This window comes from Alosa sapidissima, chromosome 9 (genome assembly GCF_018492685.1).
Source record: "Alosa sapidissima isolate fAloSap1 chromosome 9, fAloSap1.pri, whole genome shotgun sequence".
NCBI lineage: Eukaryota > Metazoa > Chordata > Actinopteri > Clupeiformes > Clupeidae > Alosa > Alosa sapidissima.
This window is the reverse complement of record NC_055965.1, coordinates 2,367,620-2,394,446: the sequence shown is the minus strand read 5'-3', so window position 1 is coordinate 2,394,446 and position 26,827 is coordinate 2,367,620. Positions and strand designations below refer to the sequence as shown.

At 47.3% G+C, this 26,827-nt stretch overlaps 1 protein-coding gene across 3 annotated transcripts; it reads left to right on the top strand.

Moving 5' to 3' along the window:
• The first annotated feature begins 63 nt into the window (after positions 1-63).
• si:ch211-79m20.1 (platelet-derived growth factor subunit B) lies at positions 64-26,239 on the top strand. 3 transcript variants are annotated; one of them, XM_042103878.1, is made up of 7 exons: positions 64-68; positions 7,965-7,968; positions 17,045-17,139; positions 21,295-21,391; positions 23,465-23,539; positions 24,704-24,903; positions 25,226-26,239. In XM_042103878.1, exons 3-7 carry the CDS (start codon positions 17,065-17,067, stop codon positions 26,093-26,095), a joined length of 1,317 nt encoding a protein of 438 aa, XP_041959812.1. In that variant the 5' UTR covers positions 64-68; positions 7,965-7,968; positions 17,045-17,064; the 3' UTR covers positions 26,096-26,239. The 3 variants fall into 3 exon arrangements, with proteins under 3 accessions (XP_041959812.1, XP_041959811.1, XP_041959813.1); XM_042103877.1 differs by lacking the exons at positions 64-68; positions 7,965-7,968 and having other exon boundaries at positions 16,298-17,139; XM_042103879.1 differs by lacking the exons at positions 64-68; positions 7,965-7,968 and having other exon boundaries at positions 17,119-17,139; positions 21,295-21,387.
• Positions 26,240-26,827: the final 588 nt, after the last annotated feature.

Below are 26,827 nucleotides of genomic sequence, written 5' to 3'. Positions count from 1 at the left end.
TGTAGTCTGAAACGTCTGCCCTGAGGGCAGGCACCTACTGTAAGAGCCTGTGGTCAGCAGACGTGTGCGTTACCATGTGAGCTGAGGCAGCTACTCGCCTCGCTGCAGTTCGCTGTTCTACTCTAATTCATAAAACGCGTCCGCTCATGCAGAGCTGCCAACGCACGTCACGCTGGGGATCTGGCTAAGTGATGGCATGAAGGTTAATTGCGATCATCGCTTGGATGCGCTTTAATTACTGTTGTCTGTGGCAGTGATCTATTTTCAGTCGCATCTCCTCCTCACAGTGTTGACTGGAGCCTGGTTTGTGGGCAGGCAGACGGCGCTAATTAGCGTTTTGACAGCGACGCAGACGTGAGGAAGAGGAGGAGGAGGAGGAGGAAAGGAAAATTGACGATGGGGTCGCACTGACACATGGAGGTGAGGGATGACACAAACAAACCACCACACCCGAGGGGAGGTCTCACCTCAACCACCACAAGAGGGGCTACCCCAGTGAGCTCATGTCTGTGTGTGTGTGTGTGTGTGTGTGTGTGTAGGTGTGCATGTTGTGACAGAGTGGAAAGATACCCTCTCATGAGTAATGGAATCTCACCCCATTTTAATGGTCCTTCTCCACAAAAATTCCCAAACAATAATTGTATTCTTAACAAAGTAAGCGTTAATAAAGACTGTGTTTCTGTGCATGTGCCTTTGAGTCAGTGTATATATGCATACATGAACATGAGCCTACATTAGTCTATACATATACACTAGCAGTCAAAAGTTTGGAGACACTTAGACATTTCCATAGACAGAATACCAGCTGAGATCACTTGCATTGTTTTTTTACTCAGGCCAGCAGTTGTCAGATTACATTATGTGCTTACATAATTGCAAAAGGGTTCTCCAATGTTTTCTCAGTTAGCCTTTTAAAATTATGTCAGATTAGTAAATAGAATGCCTTTGCAACATAGGATGAATGGTTGCTGATAATGGGCAATGTAGATATTGCATTAAAGATCAGTCATTTGTTTCTACTGTTGTAGACCCTTTTGCGATTATGTAAGCACATAATGTAATCTGAAAACTGCTGCCCTGATTAAAAAAATAACAATGCAAATGACAGCTGGTATTCTGTCTATAATGGAGTGGAATGGCCATTTCTAAGTGTCTCTTTTGACTGGTAGTGTATATATAGTGTTTGTATGTACTGTATTCATGCATATGTGTGTTGAGAGGTTAGAGATGCTACGTGAGCTATGCGTGGGTGAGGTTTCCATTGGGCTTAGTGAATAAATGGAGGCATTGATAAGTGAGAGTCAAGTATAGGGCATTTACGAGGCCCGTTCAGACTAATGCACACTCACCGTCGAGACTCGTGGAGTCACGGCCCTCAGGACAATACAAAGAAGTGCAATAAAAGAATCACTCTCAGCACCAACAAAACTTTGTTTATTATTGCACCTTATATTTATGACTTTGCTCTCGCTGTGTCCGATTAGCTTGATCTATCTCTCACACAATCTGCCGTTTCCTCCTGTGTCGTTCTGAGGCTGTCAGCACTTCTCTTCACTGCAGCGTCCCTTTGATGGCTCCTTCATACAGCGCCTTTCCCTTCGTTACCATGGAAACCCTCACAGCACAATACTTTGGGTGTGACTGGGCGGTCAGCGCAGGTGGTGTTTATGTTTTGATGCCGTCGCACGTTTGGAGCGGTGTGCGTTTCACACGCGCCGCTGAAACACGTCGCCACAGGTGCTGAATGTTGTGCTTGTCTGGCCTGACAGTATGAATGTGCCGCAATCACAGGGACTGGCTGAAGGATATTGGGTAATAGTGACTAATGTGTCATGATAAGATGTCCAAGATGAGTGGCAAGCCATGGTGAGGTGATTCTCTCTCACTCTCTCTCTCTGTGTCTGTCTATCTATGTGTCTGTGTGTCTGTGTGTGTGTGTGTGTATGTTTGCTGTCTGGCTGCTGCCCTGTGCATTGCTCTCTGCATGTAGTGGGTGCCATCTTGCTGTGCTCTAGTCTACAGTTCCAAAGGCTGCATGTAAAGCACAGACATTGTTTGCTATGTGTGTGCATGAGCAAGGGGGGGAAATAATCTCGCTGGTGGGTGGGTGGGGGCTGGGGGCTCTGAAATGGGGAAGAGCAGATATATGAGACATGTGGGAATAGCAAGTTAGCAAGATTGGAAAAGCAAGTCAGAGAGAGGGCTGAGAGAGAGTGAGAGAATGAGAGAGTGAGTGAGTGAGTGAGTGAGAATGAGGTGAGTGAGTGAGTGAAAGAGTGAGTGAGTGCGTGAGAGAGTGGAGTGAGAGAATGAGTGAGTGAGTGAGTGAGTGAGAGAGTGGAGTGAGAGAATGAGTGAGTGAGTGAGTGAGTGGAGTGAGAGAATGAGTGAGTGAGTGAGAGAGTGGAGTGAGAGAATGAGTGAGTGAGTGAGAGAGTGAGTGAGAGAGTGAGTGTAAAAGAGACCCCTGAGTCACGACGGAAGAGCGGTAGATCCTCAGTCTTATTTCAGTATTGGAACCCCACACTAGAACAGGAAGACACCTGGGAGGTTTGATTACACACAAATAACAGGCAGGAAGAGAGAAGTTAATGCCTCAGACATGTCCGGCTCTAGTCGGTGGTATGCTGGTTTGTGTGCGTCTGCCTGGGAGTGTGTGTATCGTGCAGTGCTGAGAACTAAGTTAAGTTGTGAGCGGGAGTGAGCATATGTGTGTGTGTGTGTGAATAGGCGGAATCTGTAACATCCTTTTTTTTCTACCCCACAACGGATGCAGCTCCCCCGCTATCCGGGATTTCAGCAGTCCAGGATACATGTGCTTTAATGCAGACCTCTCCTCCCAGCCGCCCCTACCAAACACACTCAACCTTCATGAACATCATTTCTTTCAGAAGTAATCCTCTTCAAATAACTGGATTGCTTCTCAGAAAAGCTCCAACATCAAAGCCCTTTTGGTGATTCAGGCCTAACTATAGTTATGAATATCCATATCCATCGCAACCACTTCAACATGCTGACTTCACAGGATTAAGCAGGCCTAATTGACAGGCATTTCCGGGATGTATTGGGCTGACGTCAGGCGTGATGGCTGAAGATTGGCGTGGTGATCCCTGCGAGACGTGCGATCCCTGTGAGGTGTGAGTAGACACAGGGACAGACGTGTTAATATTTATCCAGTGAAATCTGCTCCGACCGCGCGATCCCCCTGCCGCGTTGCGTAAGGCCCTGAGTATGCGCCAGATCAGACAGGCAGACAGGCCAATTAGTCACTCAGTCATCCCCAGGGGCGCTGCGCTCAGGAGTGCGTGTGTGCGTGAGTGAAGGCGCTCTGTTTGGGTGTGTAAGAAAGAGAAAGGTAGACAGGCTTGCGCAAGACTCATGTGTCATTGGCACTCACTCACCTATACGTCCACACTGCGGGGGCTCTGCTCTTCACAAGCACAAGCACACACAGAATGGTCAAGTGTGAAAACATTCAGTCAGCGCACATGCTCCAAGATAAAGTGCTCACAGGTGCGTTTCTGTGTCTATTACGAGCATCTCATGCACATCCTAAACTCCACACAGACACTATACACTTTGTTTTGTTTGTTAGCGTCACGATAGCTGTACAGTTAACACATACGGTTCATGACTTTAGTTTCACTGACCAAAGATTTTCTTCTTTCGATATTTACTTTAGTATCATATTGAAGGGAAAAGGATAGCATTAGCCACATAAAATAAAGCAGATGGTTCTGTTAGTTCAGAACTGTCTTCAGTTCTGTTAGCACAGGACATATCAAACAACACTCGTTCATTAGCTGCCCATATACTGAGCTTCCTCTATCAGTGGATCCATTCCTCACTGTTAGGATTCTGCTGTCCATGCACACACATAAATACGCTATCACATCCTGTTGCTCCAGTGCTGAGCTGCCCTCAGCAAGCCCAGTCAACAAACCTCTTCCACACACTGAGGCCCAGATCTCAGCACTCTCCACACAACAATGGGTGTTTCATATGATCAATGTCATTAGCGGTGTCACTGCTAGGTCAAAGCCATCTGTGTTGGCTAACACCCACCAGGTCACAGGCAGAACTCCATGTGTGTATATATGTGTGTGTGTGAGTGATTGAGAGAAAGAGAAAGAGAGAGTATGTGTGTGTGCGCATGAGTGCAGGTTGCGTACGTGCATATGTGTGTGTGTGTGTGTGTGTGCGCGCGGCTGCATGTGTGAATTTATGAGCACGTGTTTGTGTGGCCAGCAAACTCGGTGGCCTCTGCTGGTGGTGGTGGGGTTGGGTACGCTGTGCTCCCCTCTGTCCTCTCTGGCCAGTCAGGCAGCTGTCCATCACTCTCTCACCACAGCTCATCTTCCTCGCCAGCAGCACACACACAGACACACACACACACAGACACACACACACACAGACGCACACACGCACACAGACACACACACACACACACTCACAGACACACACACACACACTCACAGACACACACACACACGCTACCAGGGTTTACGACTCTGTCAGTGGAAATATGAAGGAGCGCAGCACAGAGCTCAGCCAAACCCAGCGGTTGCCCCCAGGCTGCTGCTGCTGCTGTCATGTGGTTTGAGTGGGAAGAGCGGATTTTCCCTTCTCTCTTTCTCCTCTCCCTTCTTCCCTCCCTCTTTCCTTAGCCTCTGCTCCTCTTCCCTCTTGAACCTTGAGGCCTACGCTGGGAGATTCTGGCACCCGGAATACCAAGGCTCCACTGTGTGTGTGGGTGTGTGTGTGTGTGTGTGTGTGTGTGTGTGTGTGTGTGGGTGTGTGTGTGTCTGGCTGCCTGGTGTGGGTGGCGTGCGTGGTGTTTCCACACCTCCTCCACATGGCTCGCCAGGCTGCTCGGGCGGTGCCATGATGTCAGCGGCATTCCATGGCGCTCATCTTCCATTGTCTCATGAGAGGCTTTACCTCATGCAGGCGCATTACCAGAGCTGGGGCTTATCACTAGCACTGCCACTGCACTAGCATCTGCATTTGGGATTCCACAATTGTGGATTTTTTTTTTAATTATTATTTTGATGGAAAGTAGAAATGGATGGAGAGTGAGAGAAATATGCTTTTACAAATAAATTCACCCATCACTTTTTGTATAGTTTGTATACTTAAGGGCCTGTGTCTACCAATCGCGTTCATAGGATATACAAATCCTATGAAGTTCAATGTTCACAGCACTCAGCGCCCTCGGTGGCAAAAAGCCCTCGCTGACTGTCCACCCCAACCCCTCCCCCCCCACCCCACCCCACAGCGCTCAGAAACCTGTTCAACTTTTAGAACAGCGCTGGCCTTGTCAATGTCACTTCTCTCTCAACGACCAATCACAACTTTGTAACCTAGCAACAATAAACACTTGACGAAGTACTCTGAAAATCAAAGATTCTAACAGAGCTGAAAATGAGGTTGAGGGCGCTGTCAGCGCAAAAAAAAATTTTTTTGGTGGACACAGGGCCTAAATCACTACACTTGTATTCCACTTGAACAGTCATTCACATATCAACTTCAGCTACAATTTGGAAGTATTTACTACCGGTAGTCACTTTGAAGTCACTGCAAAAAGGGTTTGTGTAGACCCTTCTTCCACATCTGACCCATTACTGTATGAGGCCATTGTATGTGTGTGTATACAATGTGTTTGCAGTACAGTCATTTCCTGTGTATTAGCTGCACATAGACTGCTGATCATAAACCGTATGATAGTGTTGGATACAAATTAAAAACAAAACAAAACTGCATTGACCGCACCCGTGTATTAACCACAGTGTCCAATAGGCCAGAAAATTCCAATCAGATAGCCCGCCTCTGTGTATTACTGTAACCTCACAGCTAAAGAAATCAATGCATAAACCTCATGAAAACAAAATCAAGGTATAAACCCTGGTTAATAGGGTCATTACGGTACACATAGACACATACAGTATTAGCTAGCATTTCTTGTTTCTGATTCTGGATCAGCTCAATGTGGCGACATGAACTTTGCACATAGATGACGTAGACACACACACTTAGATCTCCTGCTGATCACTCATGTTCTGAAGTCCCAGCATTAACGTGGATTGGTGATGAAGGAGCACCTGTGTGGCACCACATTAAAGAAAGACCAGCACAGAGAGAATGAACAAACAGCGTGGGTGAGACCGAGAGCGCCAACACAAATACAGCTGCCATAAAGTAAGATGACATACAGAGCCACATCCTCCTCCAGAGTAAACACACTTTGAATGGTGTTCCTTGGCTCTGCTTTGTCTGTTTTGGGTTGTGCGGCTGTTTTGGCTTGCAATGTGTTTTGTGCATTGTCTTGCATGAGGACTGCTCACGACTAGTACTCGCTCTTCCCTACATAAACAAACAGTGAGGCCTATAGCGAGGACTGGGCTAGCGTGGGCGCTAGTGCTGCGTGAGGGGCAGGATATCATACAGGGTCTGACACTCTGAGGCAGGACTGTTATGTGAGGCAGGACATTTCTGCTGTCGAGGTCGCTCTCTGTGCACAGGTCACTCAGTCTGACAGTGTTACTGGCCAGCAGTCACGCATGCCAGGCGCAGGAAGTTGCCCGTGTAAACAGGAAGAGGAGAGGACAGTGGATGTGACGAGGACGCGGGGAGTGGAAGTGAACCCAGACGAGCTCAAAGCGCAGTGGACACCTGCGGCCATGTCTGCGCCCGAGGCTATTTCGGAGTGTTCTCGCAATTTCTTGTTCCGTTTGTGTCAGTTGGTCTGTCTCTCTCTCTGTCTCTCTCTCTCACTTTCTCTCTCTCTTGCTCAACTCTTTCTCTTTGACCTTCCCTGTGTGTCCCTTTATATTATCTTCTCTTTCTGCAGCACTCAGTATTTTTTTTGTTGCTTTTATGGCCTCCCTCCCCTGCAGTTCCACCGTATTCTCCCCCGTCCTCTGATCTGCCCCCCCACCCCGACACTAATGTGTTTGCTGGCAGTGGGAGTGGGGCCCACATGCAGCAGCGTGCATGACACTCATATCAAAGGTGGAAGTCCCCTCCATCAGATACACCTCCCCGCCAAGAGAGAAATCCACAGCAAGCCCAGCCCGGCCATCTAAGCTCACCTCCCCAGCTCACATTATTCTCACAGCATCTCTCTCTCCTTCACTCTCTCTCTCTCTCCTTCACTCTCTCTCTCTCCCTCACTCTCTCCCTCTCTCTCTCCTTCACTCACTCTCTCTCTCTCTCCCTCACTCTCTCTCTCTCTCCCTCACTCTCTCTGCATGTGTATTTTACACATGGGAAGAAGAAAGAGAAAATGACAGAGAAAAAAAAATCTAAAAATATGAATATGAGACTGATATAAAAAGTAATGCTCACCCAGAGGAGACATGGGAGTGAGGGAGGGAGTGAGTGAGTGAGGAGCGGCCGGCTGGCAGTGTGTGAGTCTGCTGTGCACCATCTCTCCAGTGTAACATGTGCTAAATGCCTCTTCAGTTTGCCATCTGCGGGCTCCCTCCCGCTCCTCGTCTGGCTGCCAGGGAACAAGACGCATTCCACACATGCCTGTCCTTTCAGGTCACTCACTCCCTCCCTCGCTCTCTTCCTTGTCTTGTCTAAATCCCTCCTCATGATTCACGGCCATGCCTCCCCTGTTGACAGCACTGTGCTGAAACATGAACACAGAGAGAAAGGGCTTTCTGTAGGAAGCGCTCGGCCCAGCGTCACTGGCCAGCACAGCCCAGACACGCACACGCTCTCTAAGCAGCTCGCCGCATGTCCTCAGTCAAACCTCTGTCACTGGCTCTCTCTGTGTCACTGGCTCTCTCTGTGTCTGGCTGTCTCGCTCTCTTTTGGCTCACGATCACTCGCCATTCAAACTGGTGTTGTAGGCCAGTCATTAGCTCAGGCAGACCAGCGTTAGCGTGCCGTGCTACGTTCCTTCATTAAAGTCGATTCCAGGTGGACAACTGTTGGACACACAGCTGTCAGTGGAGTCTTGTTTTGGAGTGAGAATAGCCTGTTGAGGAGGACATGTAGAAGTGTTGTTGTGGAGTGAGAATAGCCTGTTGAGGAGGACATGTAGAAGTGTTGTTGTGGAGTGAGAATAGCCTGTTGAGGAGGACATGTAGAAGTCGGCGGCTGAGTGGCACGTCATGGGCGGCTGAGTGGCACGTCATGGGCGGCTGAGTGACACGTCATGCTCATTAAAGCACTGGGTGCTTGTGACACTTATTTTTAATGTCACATTACAACCACTGGGCCAGTAAGGCACTATAAACACACACACACACACACACACACACACACACACACACACACACACACATGCATATATATAAACACATCCACCCAAGCCATTCCTTAAAACACACCTTGTCAGTGTCACACATTTATATCTTACTATCCCAGTTCTCTCGTATAGCACTTGTAGGAACTGAGCATGTTTGGAAGTGTGTGGTGTTTGAGGAAGCACTGAAGGCGGTGGCGTGTGAAGGCTGTAATAAACTACTGTTTTTAAAATGGAGCTATGACAGATTGACTGCCCACTGATAAAAAAACGACAGAAAAAGGGAAGAGAAAAATAGCATCTATTTTTCTGCCGTATGTTTATTTTTGTATGTGAATGAATGGGCTGCCTAAAATAAACGCCCTTGACTTCAGAGAATTCTGTGAGCCATATAATTCTGAACGCCAATGCTGTCATCAGAAATGTTCACTCTCAACAATATAATGTGTATGTTAATATCAGACATAAAACATTTGGTTCATAAATATGTAATTCTTTACAAAATAATTCTTTATGAAATGGTAGAAAAATAGGTAATATTATGATAGAATTATTTTGGCATTGGTGTGTGCATGCACAAGCTATCATTTTTGTCTAAATATGAAAAAGCATGTCCATCTTTGGTGGCAGTGAGTGGTGATGGAGCAGATCACTGCACCATTATACTTTTGCAGGCCTTCTCTATGGTCTCAATTCCTTTAGATATGCTCTATCATTCATTTCACTGCACAGCAGATATAAACCTATTGGACAGAAAGCCAACAAAAAGGCACGGACAATGATTAGTTAAAAAATGAAATTCACACAGTGTACCAAAATAGATGCAAATTGTCTCCCTCTCTCTCCCTCTCTCTTTTAGTAGTGGAAAAGCCCCTGAGGTGAATAGGGAGGGAAGGAGTAGTGGGGTCCTGGGCAGATGCTGGTCTTCGCGGCCAGTAATTAGTTTTAACGATGGAAAAGCATGGAGCTACATGACCACACTCATTTGCGAAGGTGTGATGGGTATCTCCTTTTCACTCACTTTCACTGCCTTAGACCCACATGAAAGAGTCCAACATGACTCAACATCTATTTGATAGATATTTGTAGATAGATGATAGATAGAGAGTAGAGTGGTTTTAAAGTGGTTAATAAGCTGCAACAAATGGTTTCTGCAGTGAGGCGCTCTATGCCGTAAATGCCTGAGATGAGAACACAAACAGAAACACTTAGCATGATCATTACTTGACGCGATAAAACATAAAACATGCAGACACAGTGCACCAGGCCCCCAGACACATGTAATTCTAAATGATTACTGGACTAGCAGCCCACAATAGCATGCTACCATGCAGAAAAGCACCCTTTCAGCAAACACACTACTTCACTAACACACACTTAGCACCGTAACCATGTACTTAACACGGAGATGCCTCCTGTTGCGCTTCCAGCGATCACTTCGAGCCCATTCAATCGAGTCTGATTTACCACTTGAGTGAACCTGGACATGACACTGTGCTATCAACATCTCAAAGACTTCCGCGGACAACATGACTTACTGTAGGACAGTGGAGGACCACATGCTCCACAGCATGACAAGTGATGCCTGTAAACACAGCAGAGGACAGGCCACTGCAAGAGCGCTCGCTGACCTGTGGGGTCTTCTCTGCGGGCGGACGGTTGTCAGCGGAAAAAGCTTATGATGCTCATAATTTATGTGCTGAAGAGGATCACAGGGAGGGACAAGGGAAGGATTGAGCAGTTCTGGAAACTGAGGAGTGTGTGTGTGTGTGTGTGTCTGTGTGTGTGTGTGTGTGTGTGTGTGTGTGTGTGTGTGTGTGTGTGTGTGCTGTGAAGAGCAGTGAGGGCCTGAGGGGAGAAAAAAAGGCTCTGGGTGCTTGGATGAGGAAAAGACAAAAGCCAAGGATGCTTTTCTTAGATGTCTTCTCTTTGGAATGTTTTGGACTCTTTAAGAGGGAACAGATAGAGTAAAGAATAGTGGAGGAGAAGTATAGACAGATGAAGGAGAGAGAGAAAGACAGATGAAGGAGAGAGAGAAATGTGCAAAAAGGACAACAGATGAGAAGGAGCGAGGGATGAGAGAAGCACAGGAGAAGGGAAAAGAGAGATAAGGAGGTGAGTGAGTGAGGGCTCTGCCACAGTGGTGTTCCAGTGTGCTGTGCTGCGCTGCACTGTGAGAGGGGAAATTCCTGCGTCTCCTGAGCCCCTGCTGCTCTGGCAGATCAAAGCAGCTGTAACACGCACTGAATCTGCGTCCCAGAGACACCTGCCCGAGACGGCCCGCGTCACACAGGACAAAGACTAAACACAGCTCAACATGTCAGCCCACCACAGAGGGCTTAACTGAGTGTTTCTTTTCACCTCCTTATTTATTTATCCAGCAAACACTCTGGCTGAGAGGAGAGGAGAGGAGAGGAGAGGGGTGGGGGCGGGTTTCAGTGGGAGAGCGGTTTCCTTTAGTTCCTTTAGTTCAACAGTGACTTCAGTCCTCCTTTTATTCCCTAACTTCCTTTGACCAGAGGTGGACGCGAGGGGGGTGAAGCCTTTCACATACGCTCACGTGGGCCATGGCTACAGTGAGAGAAGTCTGCAAATCAACTGCAGTTTCTCTGTCACCACTACTGTATAACATGGACACACCGAATGGCGTACGGAGCAGTTTGTTGACATGTGTTGAGATATTGGTGAAGAATACAACTGTGGCTACAGAATATGGACACAAGACAAAAAAATGGGGGGAACCACACCCCCTGTAATCATGTAGAATTATCAAAATATGTCTACAGTAAAACATACCAAAATGACACCAATAGCTCCAACTTGTCTTTACATGTGGGGCTATTACTTGCTGAAATACGCTCTAATGCTTGTTCATGACAGAAAACACACACGTACGCATACCCCCTCTCTCTCTCTCTCTCTCTCTCTCTCACACACACACACACACACACACACACACAAACACGCATACTCTCTCTCATAGTTTCACTCTCTCTTACACACACACACACACACACACACACACACACACACACACACACACACACACACACACAGACACACACACAAAGGAGGGTGGTTTGAATATTCTCTTGGCAATCTCTGACAGCTCTCAGTTACACAAAATGCTTCTAATGAAGGATGAAGGTCAAATAAATGTAATTCTTCTCTGGATTTAGCCAAGATTTACACGAAGAGTGACAGGCTGATGGCAGACATCGACAGCACTGAATTATGCTCCTTTCTCTCACCCAGCCAATCATGGCTCATTATCCCTGCTAACCTCCGACCTTAAGCCACAGCCTGATAATAAAGTGTTAGCACCTGTCTGGCCCACACATTCTGAGGCTGACCCCCGCCACAGCACACAGCCACTTCTGTGAACCTCAGCATATTTCACCTGACTGGGCTGGACTGCATACCGACACAAACGCAGTGATAAAGTCCCACTGTGAGCCGCTCAAAGGGAACGACAGTCCGAGACCAAGAACCCCATTCAGAATACACACTTTCCCAAGCACCTCCTCACACACACATGCACATACATGCATATTTACGTCTTATATACTGTAAGACCAAGTTCACTGCAGAACAGCAGAACCTCACAGAGAAGTCTGAGGTATGCAACAGTATTGACTGCTGACTGAACCTGATCGAGAGCAGCCAGCGGCACACACACACCCAGGCTGAGGCCTCCGGACACCCTGAGCATGAAGAGACACGTGGCCACATCTGAGTGCTCAACAGCCAGCCAAGACCAGAGGAGAATGCACTTGATCTCTCGGTCTCCATTTCGCTTTGGCGTGTGTTGACACCGTACTGTAGCTTAAGGACCTCATATTTGCAAATATGCCTGAAACCTGAGCCTAATGTTGCAACCTGTGCCAGAAACACTGGATGAAACGAAGGTCTTGGAGCAAATTCCCCCAGAACCAAGACAAGGCTGAACCAGCCTCTCCTTCCCCCCTCTCTGTGACACTCCCAGAGATTATGACATGGGTGCTATCACACCTCAAAGACGAGGCGTTCCAGTTGTCCTATTTTAATTTGCAGTGGGCAGGTACAGCTGCCACCCTTTTGGAAACTCAGTAAATATGGAAACTCCTGCAGCGAGGTCTGACATCAGCATAGAAAGGAGGGGGCTGCTGGCCGGTGCACAATGGGCTCAGCGTCGCAGCCCGAAATGGAAACATCACCACACTGACCCAAGTCAATCAGTGTTTACACACCAGCTACGGTGGAGTTTGGTCAGTGGTCAGAGAGGGGAGTGGACCACAGCTCTCAGATAGCCTTTTGTTTTAATTTAGATAAAAGGAGAGGGCTCTTCCATCAAATGGTGGAATTGAAAGTGGCCCCACCTCTGCTATGACATTATCAGTTGGGCTGGGGACGGTGTGCTGTTTGTTAATAGAGTGATGTGTGGGGGGGGGGGGGGACACAGGGGCTAGCAGTTGTGAAAAGGTCTTCCGTTTGCGCTCTCTCTCTCTCTCTCTCCCCTCTGTGTGTGTGTGGGGAGGAGTGTGTGTAGATGTGTGAGTCCAGTGGTTTGGTTTATGAACACAGCAAAGGTCTATGGAGATATCTGAGCATCCTGGTCCGCCAGCACAGCCACATTAAGAAATGACAGCAACATCCGCCACAGAACCAAAGAAAACATAAGCATAGCCACTTCCTGTTTTCTCCCGCCTCTGCCTGTGACCTGTAATTTGGACCAAGACTGTGTCTGCACACACGCGGATTCACATGCATTATGACCTATAAATGCTTGCTGCTTACAGCCCAGCGTGGCAACACACATGTTCTTTTATCCTGTAAGGTCTTTCTGCAAACACACTCAACTCAGAAATGTTAACACAGAGGCCTACATGTAATGAACATGTACTATACACGTGTGTATACTGCATACAGATGTACCTAAAATGCCTATGAATTTTATTATTATATTTTATATTTTATTATTAATCATTATTATAGCCAATGATTTTGACGCAATCTCCTTAGACTAAACATCTTTCTCCATCTTCCATGTGGTGATTTGTCACCTGCCCTTACTTGTGCCCCCACACCATGCCCGGTGCCCATCCCTCTCTCCGCTCATGCATCCATCTCTGCCGGTAGTTTGCGTTAGCGGATGCTGATGTCCGGCCTCTCTTCATCTGGTATTATATTCATATTGAATTCATGATCCTGTGTGCAGCTGCTTCATGCTCGTGCATTGTGCTGTTTGTATATTTAGCTGGTGTGTTCATTTCCTCTGCTGTTGACTCGGGAAAACACAAACAATGCAGTCCACCCCCCCTCCTCTTCCCTTTCTACCCTGCCCTCCTTCTCTCTCTTCAGCCCTCTCTCTCCCTCTCTCAACTGTAAGAGTATAGGCCTCCTGACTCTCCATTCATTTTTAACGTGAGGGCTTTGAGAACGATGCAACGGCGTGATTCACAGCCAAGTGGTGACGGCGTTGGCCATTGTTTCCTACTGCCAGGGCCTCTACAAACAATTGAGAGATCAAGAGGTGCATTCCCAAACAGTAAACCCTGTGGAGGGGCAGAATTCCCAACACTGCTCCTGCTGCTCTTTCCTACGTTGCCCGTGTCCAAAAATTTCCATTCCACTGATTGTGGAACTATTTGAATAGCAACATCGCAATTCTAGCCACTTGACTTTTCCAAATTACAACCAACAATTACCTTTTGCCAATGAATCATTTGAAAAGAAAAGAAAAGAACAACATACTAAAGAGCAGCATACTAAAACTATTGATGTTAACACCTTCAAAGAGCTTTTGCTATCATGTGCAGTAGTGACAGGGGAGGCGTGATCTAAGCAGCACTCTAAGTTGTTGTCTTTGAAGTGAATTTAGTAGTTTGGGCTACTGGGCGGAGGGACTAAATTGGCTCCATTAATCACGTTAGGCAGGCAGACGAAGGCTAATTTACACAGAGGAATCTGAGGTGAGCTCCAGCTCGGCCCATTCCGGCTGACTGGACGGCTGGTTTTGCCTAATTCTGTTAAAAGAGCAGAGGGGAGGGTGGGAAAGAGGACAAGAGGACGAGATCCAACAACTACTGGCCCTCCGCTCTGCCTGACCGGCATAAACAGGATCTTACCTCTTTAAAGGGCACTGAAAGACACGCATGAAGGGGAGATGGAGAAAGGGAGGGAGAAACCGAGAGAGAGAGAATGACAGAGAGAGAGAGAGAGAGAGAGAGAGAGAGAGAGAGAGAAAGAGGCCGACAGATGGGTAGAGGTGAGGATGTTGTGAAGACGTTCCGCGTGTGTCTTTCTGGTCCAAATTGAATTGTCAGACTTCAGTTGCTGTGTGGTCTGGCCTCTTCTGTGCTATGATTCAGACCCAGTAAACAGAGTAAGTGAATCAGGAGCCCGAGCCGCCAGATCAAAACAGTTACCACAACACAGACCAGACCATGCACCAGACTCCAACACATATCCATATCCCCATCTGACTCAAACACATACCCTCACCTGACTCAAACACATATCCATATCCTCATCAGACTCAAACACATACTCTCATCAGACAGGTTAACCGGTGAGTACAAAAACACACAAGAGTGTGTACACACACTCATACAACACACAAGAGTGTGTGTACACACTCATGCAGACAGACAGACACACACTCTCATACATAATATGCACACATCCACACTTGGAGGAACCACATGCTCAGGCACACTGATATGCCGACATCGCACCATACCAATCAAACCCCACTGGTGGGCCTGACAACCAAAGTCAAACTGCTCACAATGAAAAAGCATATGACAGGGGTGTCATGGTGTGGCTACACACACACACACAAAATACACACATCAAAACATACACACAACCCATTCTCCTTCCGAAGACATTAAACATGAAATGCTACAGTAAAATGCCCAGAGTCCACCTGCTATCTCCGTCTCTCCGTCACACACACACACACACTCTCTCTCTCAGTGCAGGTGAGCATTCAGCTTTAATGCCGGTGACAGCAACCATGTCCTCCAGCCATCAATCACTCAATGCATGTGGATATAAAAGGTCAATGGGTCCAAAAATAACCCTCACAGGGGGATGTTAAAAACATGCATGTCACTTCCTGTGAATGCAACGGGGGAATCCACATCTCTGCTGCTGACCTCTGACAGCCGTCATCGTGACCTGCCCCAGCGGAACGTGTGATCTTCTGAGAAATGGGGGGTGAGGGGTGGTTTGGAGGAGGGGAAAGTGGGTTAGGGTTGGGTGGACGGTAGGACTCCAAAGCTTGTACATAAATCTTCCTGTCATTTATAGTGAAAGAGAGAGAGAGAGAAAGAGCAGTCCTTTTAAGCTATATAGTTCACAATATTGCATTCAGAAGTATACAAGAAACTTCACCTTTACGTGAAAGTGTGTCCTCTCACACCATTTCAGTTTGGAGAGGTTCCAAGGACGGACAGCACGACCTCATGGGTTTATATTACACTGAGGTGGTCCAACATACTGGCCATTGAGGAGCACAGAGCTTATATAAGCTAACTGCTTTTCACACATCAGCTATCTGTCAATCATTTTTCATAAGCATATCCACAGTCATCTTCAAAATATGGCAAACTCATCAAAATGTTCATTACATTACTTCTCCTACACATTAAGTTGGTTTTGCGGTTCTCAGGAGATATGATTCACCTTACTGTTCCAGACAAGAGTGTTTGACAAGACCCATTAGTCACTATGGTGCTTAATAATTGCCCAATCTCATTTGCATTCGGTGAATGATATACTGTTATGGTGAAATACTTCCGCTTGAAACGTATTTTTATAAACATCGCATTGGCACGTGTGTTAAAATGTCTAGTGGAGAACATGCTGTAATGAAGTATACTGCAACATTCGGCAGAGTTGAGGACTTTCCCTTTAAGATCGCTCTGCAGCGCACCACACTTCAACCAAGGAGAAGCTCCCCTTGTTCCTAATATGGACATGGCAGGCCTGCCTTAAAGGGGCGAGGGGAGGGCACGGGAGGGGACAGTCTTACAAACTTGAGGACTGGAGGCCGTTTCTATTTGGAAAGCTGCACAGTCGCAGCATAATCAGAGTGGAACGGCACTGGAGCGCTAACAACTTGATCTTGCACTATAGCTCAGTCAGGAGCGCGGTCACAGCTGCAATACAGTTTAGAACACAAGCAAGCGGTTTGCGCACGACGGAAATCGTTTTGGATAACACACTCGACTTTCTTTTACCTGAAGAATACCTATTTGAACTGGATGTTCATGGAATAGATGCACTATTTTTTAGCCATGCACTTAAGTTTTTTTCCTTTTTGGAAATCAGAAATCTGGAATTCTGACACCTGTCAGCAAGGCGATCTACAAAATCAATAGGCAACATTTATCAATAGTAACATTTCTTTAAGATAATGGTATTATTTTAGGAGGATAAATGTTATCTTTCCCCGATTACTAATTACTTGTAATGCTCCTTGATGGTAAAACATCCCATTTAAGCAACAGTGAGCTAAATCCCACCTATCAACGTGTTGGGGTTCGCAATCTTCATTATTACTACTATATAGATGGGAGAGCCTACTATAGATTAGACAAACCTGACTTTTTTTTCCAAGATACTTTCCTGACCCTCTCCGAATCAACTCGCTCGAAAACCTCAGTAAGACCTTGTTTGGGACAGTACTCTACGCAAAAGGGGTCCTGAAAGAAGCTAGTGCTCTCTCGCCGGAGCGCTGTCCCGCGCGCTGAAGTGCTGAGGAGAGACCCCGTCCAGCACGCGCCCATAAATGCCCAGCCGATCGCGGGGTCTCGAGGATGGGCGGCAAGAAGAGCTCGTGCATTCTGCTGCTCGCGGCGTTTGCGGCATTCCTGAGGCTTGGTAGCGCGGAGGTAAGACTGACATTGATTGTCATATGGATGGCTTTTACCTGGGGAGTCTCCTTGCCAGTTTTTTAAATGGTCAGTTTTAGAATACTCTTTTCTGCTCACCTGAAGTCACGTTTTTTTTTAAATAACATACAAAACAGCTACAACATGACATGACATGATAAACAACATGATACAACAGTTCTCATAAACTTGGTGAGGCGAAGGGCAGTAAATTGAAGGTCTGTTAGAACTTGCGGTGTTGCGGTGGCATCTGTCCTGCTAACCTGTCACCTGTATGCAGTGTATGTTCAGTTGTCCATTGGCAGTGCACCATACCACTGTTGCCGCTATTAATGTCGCCATTTTCCGTTATGTTTATGAAATACTGTGCCGTTTCCTGTTACTGGAGGCTGGACGCTAATTGGATTTTGAACAAATTTTGTTTGTATGCACAATCAAGCGAAGTGCGACATTTCGTTTTAGCCTGCTTGAAATGTATCGCCTGGCTGAGTTCCCGGGACCGCTCTTGTAAAAAAAAAAGAGAAAACATCGCTGTTCTCTCATGGCAAGACCATCTTTGAGGGCTCTTTCCACCTCAACCTTCCTGCCCAAAGATTAGTAATATTCACAATTTATAAATGCACTCAACCACAGGATAAAACGGTATGTCACAGCCATCGATCTCTCATCCAGGCTTCTGTCCGTGAAATTACCAGGCTAGAATATTGCCTAGAAGTGTAAAATAATAAGTTAATAGATGCATTACAACACAGGCATGTGGCTATTGAAGAGACCAAACATGCAGCGCTTAATGAAATTGTATCCTCAGTTGTGGTTTATGAAGAATGACCCAAAACCACGCTGCAGAAGTGAAGACAGCTAAAACAAAGTGACTGCACTGATGCTTTTTGAATTCCATTCAGAAGACACTTACTTCGAATTCTGCCTGAAAAAAATCTGTAGCAATAAGTTCCAGTAGCACTAAGACCATGGCCATTACATTCATCCTCTCCATGTCCTTCCTTTGTGTTTTTTTCCTCCAAGTGTTCACACAAGTGAGATTAATAATCAGCTTGATTTCAGTCTCAATCAGCACTTACAAAAAGGGCAGTGAAGGGAGAATACTGAGAGTCTTCTTTTTTACCGCAGTGAGTCCCAAACAGGTTTGGCCTGAGGTCAGAGTGAAGTATCATTTCCTTTCACTTCAACTGCCAAACCAAGGGCAATTGTCATTGCATCTTTTCTAGGCCGCAGGCATTAACTCCCCTGTTTATGTAAGAACAGGGGGGGTAAAAATCACGATAATCTGTTTTCAGATTTTATCGACCAAAGCCCAAAAACACATAAGATTATTTGGGGCTTTAAAGCTCTCAAGGGTATTAAAATGTCCTCTGTGAGCGAATATTTGTGGTTTGGAATATGATGCTACCAGATATGATTTGAATGAGTCCCAAAACAAATGCTCATTTCAAATGTCTTGTGCTATCCACTGTGAGCTATTGAATCTGAGCAGATTGTAGTGTATATGGATCTACTGAAGCAGATAAATCGATTACCGGCAAAATCACAAGCTCATTGTATGGTACACATTGATGCTCCCCCCCCCTCCCTTTATTTCTCTCTCTCTCTCTCTCTCTCTCTCTCTCTGTTTCTCATCCACTGTGGTTCTGTGACAGTTAGATGAATAGTGCTTTATGAGATGTCAGAACAGGCTGGGAGAGAAGGCTGTAAGCAGTGTGTTAAATCAAATCAACTTTTTTCACTCCTCCCTTGTGTTATCTGTTCATCCATCATCTACCTACCCATTTCCACGACATGTGGAATTCATGCATCCTGTGTGTGTGTGTGTGTGATGTGTGTCCGCTGCAGGGCTGCAGGTGTGTCACACACACACAGGGATGTAGGCTGTCTGAGTGTGTTTACTTTTGCCAAGTCTTGAGATGAAGTGTTTCTTTATGTCTGGATCCACAGCCCTGACCATTTGCCACAGGTCTTCATGTTGGGAGTGTGCACATCATCTTTATGGGTGTAGGGAGTTACAGTGGGTGTTGTTAGTCTATTCATGTCTATGTATCCTTGTAAGTACGGCATGTAGGTGTGTTGTGTGTGTGTGTGTGTGTGTGTGTGTGCATGTGTCAGCAGTTAGCCGGGCAGCTCCATAATTCTATGCAATTACCTCTAACCTTTCTCTCTGGACTGACAACCATTCCAGATCAGTCCGATCCTCCTTTAATCCCTCAAAGGAGGGCAGGCTGATGTCATCTGATTGGCACCTGAGACACATCTGGTGGAAAAACCAACATGCCGGCACACAGTTGCACACCTACCAGTACACACACTGAGACAGAAGCACACACCCGCACAGACACACACACCCACACCCACACAATCACCCACACATACCCACCCACACACACACACACATACACTTAACAGACACAAATACATACACAACATGGTGCAGTGTTCAATGAATTGATCATTTTAATGGTACATCACACAGCCATTTATCTCTCACTCCCTCTCTCTCTTGTTCTCTCTCTCTCTTTCTCCCTCCCTCTCTCTCTCTCTCTCTTTCTCACGCATATATCTGACAGCAGTATAGTGCGCGTGGTAAACGGCCCGTTCCCTGTGAAATGCTGACACTAGAGCTGTTGCACTGTGAGAAACATCAGCCCCTGGTCTGACTGGGGAGGGAGGCTTCCTCCCTAATGCCATGTCACACATTTGGAGAAGAAAGAGGAAGAGCAGCACACAAATTCCTGAGAACACAACAACACAGACTCATGAGTTGAACACTACAACACTACAACACAGACTCATGAGTTGAACACTACAACACTACAACACAGACTCATGAGTTGAACACAACAACAGACTCATGAGTTGAATACTACAACACAGACTCATGAGTTGAAAAAGAGCTCTGTGTGATTTCTGCATTCAGCCATTTTCCCTTCACACAGATTTTGCTCTGTTTGGCAGCAGTACTTTTCTGTAGCTCTGGGCAGAGGAGGAATAATCTGGTCTTTATAGTGCCTCTGAGTCTAGCACAGGAGTGGAGGGGGGGGGGGGGTATTTAGGACTGGATGGAGTTTGGCTCCAGTGGTTTCGCTCTGAGAGTCTCTGGGCAGTTAGGCCGCTGGGTCAAACACTAGTAAAATGTAAACAGGTGTGTGACAGAATTGACCCCCTACTACCATTTGCATGCATAGACAGGTTTACCACACACAAACATACACACACACCCACACATGCAAGCGTGCACATATGCACACGCGCACGCACAAACATGCAAGCGTGCACATACGCACACGCGCGCACCCACACAGGAGTGATTTGTGTGAGTGTGTGTGTTTAGTTGCTTTGTTTGGCAGTAGCTTGGAGTGATGTGTTTGTGGGTTGCGCTTCTCTTTGCTTCAGTACTCTGCCACATGACAGTGAGCACACTGTACTGTACGCACCCAGCGTCCCAACGGCCCCCACCACACAAACGTCACCACTCTGACTGTACTGTACTGTGTGTGTGTGTGTGTGTGTGTCTGTGTGTGTGTGTGTGTGTGTGTGTGTGTGTGTGTGTTTGTCAGGAGAGAGCAGGCTGATTATGACTAACCCAAAGGAATGAAAATAGACGCTGAATGAAAAAGGATAAAGACACCTATTTACAGAGACTTCCTTTTATTATTTTCCTTTGGTTTCAGAGGAAACCCTTGCTCTCCGGGTTAATCCTGAACACACAAACTTTTTGACTCACGCATATTCACAAAACCACTAGCACAGGCTACACGCACACATACACGTACACGTTGCATGCACACATACTCAAATACTGCTCACATGGACTCTCTCTCTTTCTCTGTCACACACACACACACACACGTTGCATGCACACATACTCAAATACTGCTCACATGGACTCTCTCTCTTTCTCTGTCACACACACACACACACACACACACAGGAATACACATCCATACAGTCAAATGCTCACACCTAGTAATTTAACCTCTGCTCCCTACCTATATTTCTTCATGGAAACTTACACATTTTTTACAGATGGATTCCTGTCAGGATAAGTGGCACCCTTCCATTTTCTGTGGCTGCAGGCAATCTGTGAAGTGCTCAGAATCTGACATGCTAACCCTCCCTTCCTCTCTCTCTCTCTCTCTCTCTTAGGGGGACCCACTCCCTCCGTCCCTGGTGGTTATGGTAAGGGACAGCCCCATCTCATCGATAGAAGACTTGAAGAAGCTGCTGGACACTGACTCCGTAGGTAAAGCTCTTTCACCAGTCCCTTTCAGACACACACACACACACACACACACACACACACACACACACACACCCTCTAAGCAGTTGCTGTGCATGGGGCTCCAACATGCTGTGGTTTCCTTTCACACCTCTCTCTTATACACAGTGACAGTAACACACACACAGGGGCAGATAGAGAGGAGAGAGGGCAGATAGAAGGGCAGATAAAGAGGGGAGAGGGGCAGATAAAGAGGAGAGAGGGCAGATAGAGAAGAGAGAGGGCAGATAGAAGGGCAGATAGAGAGGAGAGAGGGCAGATGAGAGGGGAGAGGGCAGATAAAGAGGAGAGAGGGCAGATAGAGAGGAGAGAGGGCAGATAGAGAGGAGAGAGGGGAGGCTGTGACTCCAGTAGGCGCATGGCAGCTCTCTGCTCTGTGTGCTAAATGGGATGATGTGCTGGATGAGCGAGACCCTCACCGCAGGCCGGCTCCAATAAATCCTTCACGGGTATTTCGGTCTCAAAGATGGCATTCGCACATTTGCACAGCGACTGGCACCCGAACATTGACTCTATCCACCCACACAGAGTAAAGTGCAACTCACTGCAGCAGACATACTCTATTCAAACACTCAGACCTAAAACACACACACAGAAAAAGACTCAGACACTCTCCCCCTTTCTCTCTCTCACACACACACACACACACACACACACACACACACACACACACACACACAGGGCGTACACTGAGCTAGTGTGAGTGGGAGCTGGAGAAGTGCGCAGCTGCATTTTGCCTGGGCAGATGGGGCAGGGTGGTGGTCACAGGAAAGCCTCCGTGTGTGGAATGCCCAGGGAGTGCGTGGCTCTCGGTGCTAATGGTAATATTTACATGGACAAGCAGCCCGGAGAACACAGCGGACAATACCACTGACCTTGAGCTCAGGCCTCACTCTCCGTTTACAGACCGAGAGACACACTCAAGGCCACGCCATTGTTCTCCCGTACCGGAATCCTGTGTGTGTGTGTGTGTGTGTGTGTGTGTGTGTGTGTGTGTGTGTGTGTGTGTGTGTGTGTGTGTGTGTGTGTTTCTGCAAAGGGTCCCACCCCTCTCCCACACAACAATAGGCACTGATTCCTTATTTATATCTCTGTGTTTTTGACCCCAACATACTCAACATCAAGTCTAAAACACACACATACAGAGGCACTCCCTCTCTTTCCCTGTCTTTCTTAGACACAGACAAAAACTATATATATATAAAAAGTTAACAAAGTTAAGGGTAAAAAGGTTTAATGAAAGTATAAATACAATATTGTGTTGTAGAGATGAGAGGGGAGTACAATATGTACATCAGATTGTCCAATATGCAGACGTCCGTCCACACATACAGACATGTTGGTACACACTGATAGACAGACAGGCATCTGTCTGGACGTCTGAGAGACTCACCCAGAGAAGTTGCCATTGTGTACCGAACGATCCCACTACGCTATGTCACAAACATAGACACAGACACAAACACAGACAGCTACAAAATCACGCCATTCAATTTTTTCTGTCTCTACGACTGAGTTTGACACACGCACAAGTAAATACACGTCACACACATATGTACACAAACGCACAGACAAACACACACACACTCTCTCTCTCTCTCTCTCTCTCTCTCTCTCTCTCTCTCTCTCGCTCTCTCTCTCTCTCACACACACACACACAGACACACACATACACACACACACACACACACACACAGACTCACATGCTATATTTGTACTTTCATATCTCTGTTCACACACATTCCTCACTGTGTGGCAGACAGGCTGCGGGGAGAAATAGCAGCAATTGTTACAATCAGACAATTTCCTTTATGTGCCCAAACAATGTCAGGCTTCGGGAGCCAGACTCCCTCACGGGCCCACAAATCCTCTCTGTTCTAGGGGGCTCCGTGCCTCATATCTCATACACACACGGAATCACCAGCAAAGAACCAGAACGGTCCAGAATGAAGCCAGTCAATGGCTGAAACAGTGTTCAAAATGGATGAAGCTTCCTCTCTTTCCTCATGTGACCCATGCCTCTGTTTCATTTCACAGAAGAAGAATCAGACAACCAGACAACCAATGAAATCCACTCCAGCGATGCTCATCACCGAGTTCCCAGAAGCCTCAGTGAGTATTTTCAGTCTTGAAGCTCCTCATTGTTCATATTTTCTGTGAAGTGAGTGTGTGTGTGGAGACAATACTGGCTTCCAGTCTTGTCTACGGATAGGCACCACCCTGTCTCTACATCTGTGCCACTCCACATGGTCATGTACACACACACATACACACACACACACACACACACACACAACACACACACACACACAACACACACCACACACACACACATTCACTCACACATTTATTTGTATAAATACATTTAATTAGGGCTGTCAAAATAACTGATTAATTTCAATTAATTAATTTGAGAAAAAATAACTGATTAAAAAAAATAGCGCAGATTAATCGATTCCGTATGACCTTTGACCCTAAGTCGTTCTAGTCAGTAACCTTTAGACTGTAAAATAAAGGAGAGAGAAGAAAATGTACTGCCTAGATCAGTTATTGGAACATTTACTTTTAAAAAACAGCCTGATGGTATTGATAAAAATAAAGTATTGATTAAAATAAAGTCCTCTGCGATGTCTGTAGCAAGGAATTTGCATATCACCGGAGTTTGTCAACTCTAAAGTCGCACATCAATGCAAAGAAATAGTGTTGACATTGAGGGGAGTGTTGATTTTCATTGTGTCCCCTAGGTTATATCTGTGGCCTGAAATGCATTGTATTTTTGCACTGCACTTTTGAATTTATTTCCTCAGCATAATAGGTTATATCGTAGATTATTATGGCCATTATTTGAACAGTGAAAATAATAATAAAAGAGTTTTTGAACTTTAATGTCACTAATGCTGATTATTCAATGATTCATTTTAATTTAAATATTTAAAATACTTTCACAGCAAAAATTATATATGCGATTCATTTAGATTAATTAATCACAGAGTATGTAATTAATTAGATTACATTTTTTTAATCGATTGACAGCCCTACATTTAATGCATTAATGCATTCACATTCTTCAATAATTGTCCTAATGTATTTGTACTTACATCTCAGAATGTCTTAGATTAACTTTGCACTTTTAAAAGAAACTACCATTTTATGAAGTTACATTTTAGTCATATGTTTTGTGTATTCATGGCTCTGTATCTCCCATGTCTTGCTCATATAATACTAACTCTTGTATTCTCCTCCTCTCTCTCTCTCTGTGTGTCCTGCTGTGTCCAGTGGCGAGCGCTGAGCCGGCGCTGCAGGCTGCGTGTAAGGTGCGCACGGAGGTGTTGGAGGTGACGCGCTCCATGCATGACCGCACCAACGCCCACTTCATGCTGTGGCCACTCTGCGTGGAGGTGCAGCGCTGCTCTGGCTGCTGCAACAGCCGCACCTCGCAGTGCGTGCCCGTCGTCACGGAGACCAGGCAGCTGCAGGTACACACACACACACACACATACAAGCACTGAGCATCTGGGAAAAGCCCCCGAAGTCAACAGTCAATGGAAATTTAGATGTCCATAAAACTTGGCTTCTTATGTAACTGGCATACTTGTGGTACCATTTTCAGCTACTGATACTGATAAGGAATGTGCCTGCATGCTTCACAGTTAATGATTCACCCCATGAAGTAATGGAGGGAAATTCACTAGAAACATATATGGAAGCTGTCGCTAGTATGCAGTGCACATGGATAGTATTGGTTGACTGTGTGAGCTGGCAGAAAAAGTCATACCCCCCTCTGGTGTGCTGTTTCAGATGACCAAGATCACCTATGTGAACATGCGGGCACACTTTGAGAAGGTCATCATACCCGTGGAGGACCACGTGAGGTGCAGCTGCCAGCCTCTGACCTCGCCCCACGCCGGCCGTACCTCGACGGCGCGGAAGCCCCAGGCCACCCCGCCGCCCCCTCCTGCCCCGCGCGTGGCCCACAAGCCCCCGCAGCCGCACGGCCACACCAAGGAGGACCTGCACCGGCACGACCAGCTCAAGCAAACACAGCGGCTGCACCTGGACGAGCGCCTGGGCCAGGAGCGCCTCTGGCAGAACAAGTACAGCCCATCGCACACGGCCGGGGAACCCCCGCACCACACGCCCGCACGCCGCATGGACTACCAGGCCCCGCCGCACCACCACACCACCACCACCCCCCGCCAGCACCCGGGGGGGGGGGGCCGCAGATCGGGAGGGGGAGCTGGGGGCCGGACAGATGCCGCCTGGAGCTCAGCCGTCCCTCGGCGACGGCGGACCAGCGGAGGACGGGAGGACGCCGACGCTCCAGCACGGCAGCGGAGACGACAGCAGCAGACGGGCGCTGGGTGGGGCGCAGCATCAGTACCACCAGCAGCATCCGCAGCAGCATCAGCATCAGCACCAGCAGCAGCAGCAGCATCAGTACCAGCAGCAGCAGCAGCAGCATCCGCAGCACGGCGACAGGCTCATGGTGGGAGAGCAGCCGAGGCATCTGCCCACACAGTCCGGCGCGCACATGCTGCGGGACGCCACCACGCCTCACCAGCCACAACACGGACCGCCCTACCACCACGGCCAACCAGACGCTCCCGTTTACCACCACAGCCAATCAGACATGGCCGGTCAGCCGCATGTCCAACCAGAAGGGAGTAGCCATCATAGTGCGTCGGAGGGGAGCAGTCCATTCGATCCGAACCAGTCAGAGCTGACCAACGGCCAGAGAGCAGCGGAGGACACCGAGGAGGAGAGGAAGAGGTTACACGCAGAGGAGTTAGAGAGGGAGACGGACAGGCAACAGGAAGTGAAGTCACAGCTTCATCGTCATCATCATCATCATCATCAACAGGCACATCCCCAGAGCCAGCCGCAGACCTCCACACAGCGAGCAGGTGGGTGTTGTCCACGTGTGATTATGTCCGAGCGGCGCGCTGTGCATCCGCGGTGTCCTGCGGCTTGTTAGCCACGCTCCCACTTTCTCGTGGATCCTCTATTGACTCCCAGGCTCTAATCTGAGCTCCTCGGGAGTAATGTGCCCTTATCTCCAGCCCAAACATGGCCTTAATGTAATTAGCCACACTTCCTGTGATTCTTCCCAGTGCCGCTGAGTACGTCAATGGAATGGATACACTACAAATTTCCATGGACTGTCAAACCCATTTGGAGGGCAATTAGGTTGCCTTTTATACACATTCTAACACCCCCCCCCCCCTTCTCTTTTTGTCCAGCAGTGACGGACGCTCCAACTACGTTACAGCCTGCGAGTCCGTCCTCCAGAGCCCAGACCACCCCGCGCCCCCCACCCCTGCGCAGGAGACGCCGCAAGCACCGCCGGAGGATCAGCAAGGCCACCATGAGAGCCATGATCATGTGAGTGACACACAGAGA

Coding starts and splice junctions, on each gene's coding strand:
- si:ch211-79m20.1 (XM_042103878.1), top strand. CDS start 17,065: ATGGGCGGCAAGAAGAGCTCGTGCATTCTGCTGCTCGCGGCGTTTGCG. Junction 17,140..21,294: donor TGAGGCTTGGTAGCGCGGAG/GTAAGACTGACA, acceptor TCTCTCTCTTAG/GGGGACCCACTCCCTCCGTC. Junction 23,540..24,703: donor CCGAGTTCCCAGAAGCCTCA/GTGAGTATTTTC, acceptor TGCTGTGTCCAG/TGGCGAGCGCTGAGCCGGCG.